Source organism: Oreochromis aureus, linkage group 15 (genome assembly GCF_013358895.1).
Source record: "Oreochromis aureus strain Israel breed Guangdong linkage group 15, ZZ_aureus, whole genome shotgun sequence".
In the NCBI taxonomy this organism is placed as follows: domain Eukaryota; kingdom Metazoa; phylum Chordata; class Actinopteri; order Cichliformes; family Cichlidae; genus Oreochromis; species Oreochromis aureus.
The window spans coordinates 6,484,578-6,491,495 of record NC_052956.1 but is presented as its reverse complement, the minus strand read 5'-3'; the positions used below and the strand labels follow the sequence as shown (position 1 = coordinate 6,491,495).

The 6,918-nt window shown below is 38.7% G+C and overlaps 1 protein-coding gene across 1 annotated transcript in view; it reads right to left on the bottom strand.

The window, feature by feature from the left end:
• Positions 1-390: 390 nt before the first annotated feature.
• The window catches only part of itpkb (inositol-trisphosphate 3-kinase B), a 29,570-nt gene continuing 23,042 nt past the window's right edge, over positions 391-6,918 (bottom strand). The window contains exons 9-12 of the mRNA XM_031755141.2: positions 6,710-6,914; positions 4,257-4,358; positions 3,616-3,687; positions 391-3,045 (exon numbers count right to left, since the gene is read on the bottom strand). Coding sequence (XP_031611001.1) covers positions 2,842-3,045; positions 3,616-3,687; positions 4,257-4,358; positions 6,710-6,914 — 583 coding nt within the window. The 3' untranslated portion in view covers positions 391-2,841. The remainder of the gene's footprint in view (positions 3,046-3,615; positions 3,688-4,256; positions 4,359-6,709; positions 6,915-6,918) is intronic.

The window sequence follows — 6,918 nt, the reverse complement described above, 5'->3', positions numbered from 1 at the left end:
TCCCATGAATCATTGCCTTTCTTTCCCACCAGCTCCGGACGTGGCTGCTGTTGTGGACAGGTGTGATTTGAATGGCAAATTACCCTCATGCAAACACAACAATTAATGTGGTCAAAGAGAAGCAGCAGCTTGAGGTCGCTGTTGGCTTCCTCAGGTCTGGGCCACAGGAAAAACTATCCTTGTATCCTTGTGCTGTCAGCTTACATACCAACCCATAGCATACTTGCCATAGATAGACAGATAGATAGAGTGTCTTTTGACCTGTCTCCCTCCCCTCACCCCCAATCAGTCGCAGCAGATAGATAGATAGATAGATAGATAGATAGATAGATAGATAGATAAGTAGGCAGATAGACTTACAAAGATTCATAGAAATCACACATAGACACATTTTTCTTTCACCAAAAATTCATTTTTTAAAGGAACAACCCAAATAAATACAGAAGCCGGCAAAGCCAGAACAATAGGATGCCTACTTACAAATGACTTTAGGTGCACATAGGGGAGCAAAAGCAATAGTTTAGATGGTCTTAAAGGAATAGTTGCTGGCCCTTTTGGCAGCTAGTTAGCTTAGCTTAGCAAAAGGAAAAAGAACAGCTCGTCTCATCCCTGTGCAAAAACGGCAACATCTAAAGCTTACAAACACACAAGTTATATCTTAATCTTGTTTGTTTAACCAATGAACATTTTCCCCTATTTCCAGTTTTTTTGCTAAGCTACACTAGCCAACTGCTGGTAGATATTTTCACATTTAGCACACAGACAGAGAGTGGTGTCCATCTCTTCCTCAACTACATAACAGCATTTCCCCACATGCCCAACTATTTCTTTAAGAAGGCACTGCATTAGGATTGTAGTCTCTTTCCTCATCTACGTTCACTGCAAACTTGAACCGAAAACCATGGCATTTTAAATTCATGGTACAGTAAAAACCCACAAACTGTTTAAGTTTTACTTTTCATCATGAATGTGTTACATTATGAGACATTTTTTCTCTTTTGTCCTTATCTGGTATGATGGTATTCCCCCTCAGGAGTACATGGTTCACTTAGTCAAATACTATAAACCTTTTCTCTAAAATATCCTCAGGTTGTCCACAATGTCAGCAGTCTGCCTAGTTTGATTTTCACTCATAATGTAACACAAGCTTGAGGACAAAACCCCAAAACAGTCATAAAATTCAAAATGTCATAGTATCCAGTGATTTAAAACAAAGATTTAAATAGAAACAGAACAAGCTACAACTTAAGAACAAACCTTTCAAGGGGATAATAAACATGCACCCGTGAGAGACTAAAGCACAGAAGCCCACATTTAAGACTAAGAGCAAACCGACGCTTAAAAAGAAAGAACAGATTTTCACTCGTCTGACTTGGATTTGTAATGTTAAGGCACTGTTTAGCTTAAATAAGATTGTTCATGGCTGTTAAGTGTTCAACAGGAGTCAACTAAAATAATGTTACAATAAAAAAAAATTGAAAAAAGTTAAAACTACATCAAACAAAATAAATCTTACTGTACAGAGTGAGAAGGGTGCTAAGTGTTTGGCCACTGAAGTAAAATGAACTAAAGTTATGTTACATATGAAACAATGTCCTCTGTCACATTACTGTCTCTGCTGTGAGATGAATTGTTTAGCTCGACCTGATTGCCAGTTATTGCCGGATTATTGTGGATAATCCAGCAATAACTGGCAAGGCTGCCACTGAAACTAATGTGAGCATGATCCAAATCCTCTCTAAGGCTTTGTGTGTGATGGATCATTCTGAAGAGTGAAGCAGCTAAAACTACTACTTTTATTCTTTCCACACATCTTAAAACTGTGATCTGATGAGTAAAAACACTCTTAACTGTGTAATTCCTACTACTTGAAAGTGTAATCAAGGAAATATTTTGAAAGGAATGGCAATGTGATGAAGTTGTGGTCAAACGTGTAAAAAGAAAATCCTTTGAAACTGACCTTAACTGTGTTAAGAAGAAAAGCAATTTATCTTAAACTACAGCCAAATCATGCTTTAAAGGTGAAATGTGGGCATTTTTAAAGCCACTACAGTTATTATGTGATTACAGCATCTTTCAAACAACTGGGAAAAAAAATTAAAACCTTCACCAGGGGGCGCCAACGTCAGACATTTTTAAATTCCTCACATTCCTCACACAAAAGGAAAACCCTCTTTATCATATATTTATGTAAATTCTTGTAGCAATAACCACAATTTAAAGGAACAAAGCCAGAAAGATTTAGGGCATAAGAATTTTCTCTGTGCTCTTGTCCAGTCTGGAAGTACTGAAAGAGAAAGTAGCATGTAACTAATGCCGGCCTTTAAGGGGAATTCATTCAGAGCACAGAGATATGGAAAATCACCTTTAAAAAAATTAAATTGATAGATAGATCCTTAATTCTTTAAAAACTGAGAATTCATTTAGTTAAAAATGTTTTAGGGGCCTTTGTAGCTATAAAATTCGATCTTTTACATGGTAACGTTTAGCAGAAAACCTCAGGTGTAACAGAGAACGTTAATGATACTGTGTTTTCTGGTTTATGAGGAACTGAGACGTTTTTAATGTCATGAGTTCCACTTGTGCTTTTTCTGTCAAATGCACTATTAAGACCTCTTAAGAAGGTGAGGACAACAAAATAGAGGACTAAACTTTCGACGTTCCGAAGGTTATGTATGGATCCGGCCATGTTTTGGTTTTTTAATAATTGTGTTTCCAACATGAGAACAAGTGTCTGTGAAAGAGTTCTTGAGGAGGTCCCCAGAAGTGTTCCCCAGAGGACTGACGAATGAGTTGAAGCGGTTGTGTGTCCGATCTTGACTAAAGGAAATCTCCCAAGCTTTATGAGTTCACCATGGATGAAATGATATCCAGCAAACTATCGAGTCCAAAAAGGTAGCCGTCTTCTCTGTTCCCCTCCACCCAGGAAGCTCGGTGGGTCAGTTCCTTCCCCTCGGGGAGAGGTGTGGTTTTCCCAAAGTCAATCATCCAGACTTTGGCCCGTCCGTTACGGTCATGAACGAATAACAAGGAACTGCCGATCACCTGGCAAACACACAGAGAGGCACAGAGATGAATGAGATGAGAATACAGGAAATAAATAAATGTAAACAAGTTTCTTCTTTTCTTAACACCCTACGTGTTTGTTTACGTCTTTTAGAAATCTCACTTCCTGTTTTGTGACATCAGCGTCCTTCATGTCAGCTAGTATTTATATTTGAATTTGGGTGTGTATGTGTGTGAGAGAGTGAGCAGTCATGTTTCCTTAATAATTCAATTCAAGCTAAGATTGAACGTGAAATCAAATACAGGACTGGAGTAGCCAATCTGAAAGTATGAGCTACGTGACATCTGAACATGTCTGAACTTGGACATTTACACAAATTGAGTGTGACACACCCGACCTGCTTACAGCTTTATTATGTTAGTTAGTTAGTACATGTTAGTACATTTTGTTCTGAATTTCTTGCTTTTTGATCATAAAATTCCTTACAGAATTAACAAATACACGGTGCAGGCAATAGAAAACACCAGAAATAAATGTATATGCACTCAGAACTCACATATTTTTATGTGAAAAAGTGTGTAAAAATAAACTAACCAGTGTGCCCTTACCTCATGAGTTTTGAAGAATGGGGAGATCTCCAGAGTGGCTCTTATTTCCTGCAGCCGGGACAGATAAATATTCTGAAAAACAGAACAAAGAAAAAAAAACAAGCTTTTATGGCACGTTCCAACAAACCGTTTTTTATCTGGCAGATCTGAGCTGTGTTTGTATGTGTTCAGTTTATTTCAATGATGTAAACAATATACAAACAATATACATAAGTACATTTAGGAAAGAAAAGAAAAAAGAAGTGCAATACAAAATAAAGCAAAATACACTTCAATATCGCTTCAGCTATTCCGATTCAGTTACATATCGAAACAAAGTGGGAAGAAGTGCAGAATATGGAGCGATGTACAGTCTAATACCTGCTTTTCCTTGTTTAGTAAGCTGTTGTGTGTATTGTGCGCAAATTTCTATGTAACCTCTAGTCTTGAATTAAAAAATGCTCGGGCTGGTTATGTGTTTTACTGCTTGGTTTAAGGTTAGGTTTACATTGTGGTTATGGTTATGGTAAGATTCCAGGAAATGAATGTAAGTCAATGTTATGCCCTCTGCAGTGATGCGTGAGTGTGTGAGTATTACCCATGGGTAATTAAACAGTAATTCAAGGCCACTGACGCACATTCAGTAAACCAGACACACTCACCAGTATATCCTTGTTTCCTTTTACAAAGTCGTGGAAGGCCGCGGTAACTTGTTCTCTCGTCTTTGTCTTCTTAAAATCTCTGTTCACCGTCCCGTCCTCCTTCTGCAGAGGAGAGAGTTAGCATGAAAGCTGGCTTAATGAGAAAGTTCGACATCAGTTTTATTAGCATTAATAGCATATGACAATAACTTTTTGGGAAAATACAGCATAAACTGTTTAAGCTGACTTTTCTATCCAATACTGAACTTCTACACGTACTGAAGGGAAGAAAGGCGCACAGGAGATGAAAGAAAGGGATGAAGGGGGGGACAGAGGAAAGGATGGACAAGAAAAGCAGAGCAAACAATCTGTGGAGGAAAGGAAGCAGTGGGATATTTATAGAGGCTTAACCTTAAAGTAGCAAAATGTCTTAAAGTAGCAAAAACCCTCTTAGCGTCATTTCTGGAGCTGTTTGACAAACAATACAGCAACAAATAATGTTTCAGTTAATTTAACAATTCTTCTAAATCCACACACTCTCATGAACATGCGAAAAATGACCTGTAACAGTCATCCAGTTTGCTCTCATGAAACTAAAAGCAACAATTTTGAATAAAAGTCACAAAAATATATAAAATCAAAGTGTAAATTCAATGTATACCAATTAAGTAAAATTAATTTGATTTTAATTGATTTGATTTTACACTGTACCGATGTAACAAAGTTACATGGAAAATTTACATGTAATCTAGTTACTTAAAGTCAACATTTTGTGTGTGAATATTTTTTGAGGGTAAGCTTCACTTTCAGTATGTACTTTTATGTCACTGCATATGAAACCTGATGGGTAAACCAACTACTTAGATAATTTGTGCTCTTTCCATTTAAGTCGCTTTTTAACTGCCAGTTGCGGGTTTTTGAAAGTTTTGAAAGTCATAGGCTAAAACACAAGCTTCTATTTAAAAATAGTCTTTTTTGGGGGCAGCAGCGCTGGGGGGAGTGGTAGGTGGCGATGTGGTTTGTTGCAAGCTAAAAAAAATGACATCTAAAAAACTGCCACGGACTAATTTTCTGTTGGTCGACCGATTAAATAATTGTGTCAGCTGTTACACCCTTTAGCTTTATGTAGTCACATACAAGCCGCAGTTCTGACTGCCAGTTTAAGAATTCTGCACATGAACCAAGAGCCGCAAAGGAGAAACGCACACATCAAACATTTTTGTTCAGATTTTGTTCCAAAGATGATGGTTTATACTGATATTTGCCCTTTTTGCATTTGTTTATAGACTAGGTCTCATTCTGCACTGCTGTATCACAGCATGATAAGAACTGTGTATGATTTAAATGTACACTAATATGTAATAAGGGCCCTTTAAGGCTAGGATACAGCAGTGTTATAGTTTCAGCTCAGAACAAGTATGTAGGCTCAATGCACAAGGGGAAAATATTCAAAGTAGGAAAGCAAAGCATCCTGAATTTACTCTAATAACAGCAATGTGGATGCAGTCGTAGGTGTAACAGCACAAGTAAAATCGTGCCATATTTGGCAGTGATAGTAGATATAATTGCGTTGTAGGTGTAGTAGCAGCAGTACAGCTACTGCAGCAAGAGTAGTAAAGTCTGTAGAAGTAGATCAACCAGTTTGTTAAGTTAGGAATAAATTAGCTTTTTCTTATTTTGCTTGCTGCCAGGCAACAAGATACTATTTAGAGACAAAACTACTTTTCCCTTTACTGTTCAAGTCTGAGCACAGAACCCACACACACACACACACACACACACACACACACACACACACACACACACACACACACACACACACACACACACACACGCACACATACATTATACCTAATTATCCCATTTTCACATATTTAATAGAGACAAGTTGACACGGACACATTTCCATTTGCAAAGAGAGACTGTGAAGTGCAGTCACATGCAGTACTTCTAGCACACACACACACACACACACACACACACACACACACACACACACACACACACACACACACACACGCACACATTTCTGTTTCTGGGGGATAACCCTTAGTCTCATGGTAACAGACCACCGGGAGGCTGTGAATGTCCTTATATAGCCACATCCCTCAAGGAGACAAAGATTTGTGTCGGGTGTGTGTGTGTGTGTGTTTGTGTGCGCGGGTGTGTGTGTCTGAGCTCATACAATGTCACTTCCAGATGCCGAGGCCTATACAGCTGTCACAGACAGGCCGTATGTGCAACAAAGGCATTCATGCACAAACATATACTTGAGAGGAAGTTTCTGGTCAAACAGGAAGTTAGATCATGACCCTGGGAGATAGACGCACACAAGATCCTAAAATAGAAACACACAGAGAACTGGAAGAAAAGAGGGAAGGAAGCCCCCCATCCAATCTCACACACACACACACACACACACACACACACACACACACACACACACACACACACATATGCACACACAGTATTACCTTGACCCCTTCTATCCTAAATCCCAGGGTTGCTGTTGAGCTAATAGTCTCTCTCCACTGCATGTATCTGGGTTTGGTCACTGCCTTCTTGTCATTTTCCTCAATTGTAGGCGCAGCAGGATCGACTTCAATCATTTTCTGATACATGTCAGGTCTTGGAGAGGGTTTCTTGCGAGCTTTGGTCAGCTCTTCCTCAAGGTAGGTCCTGA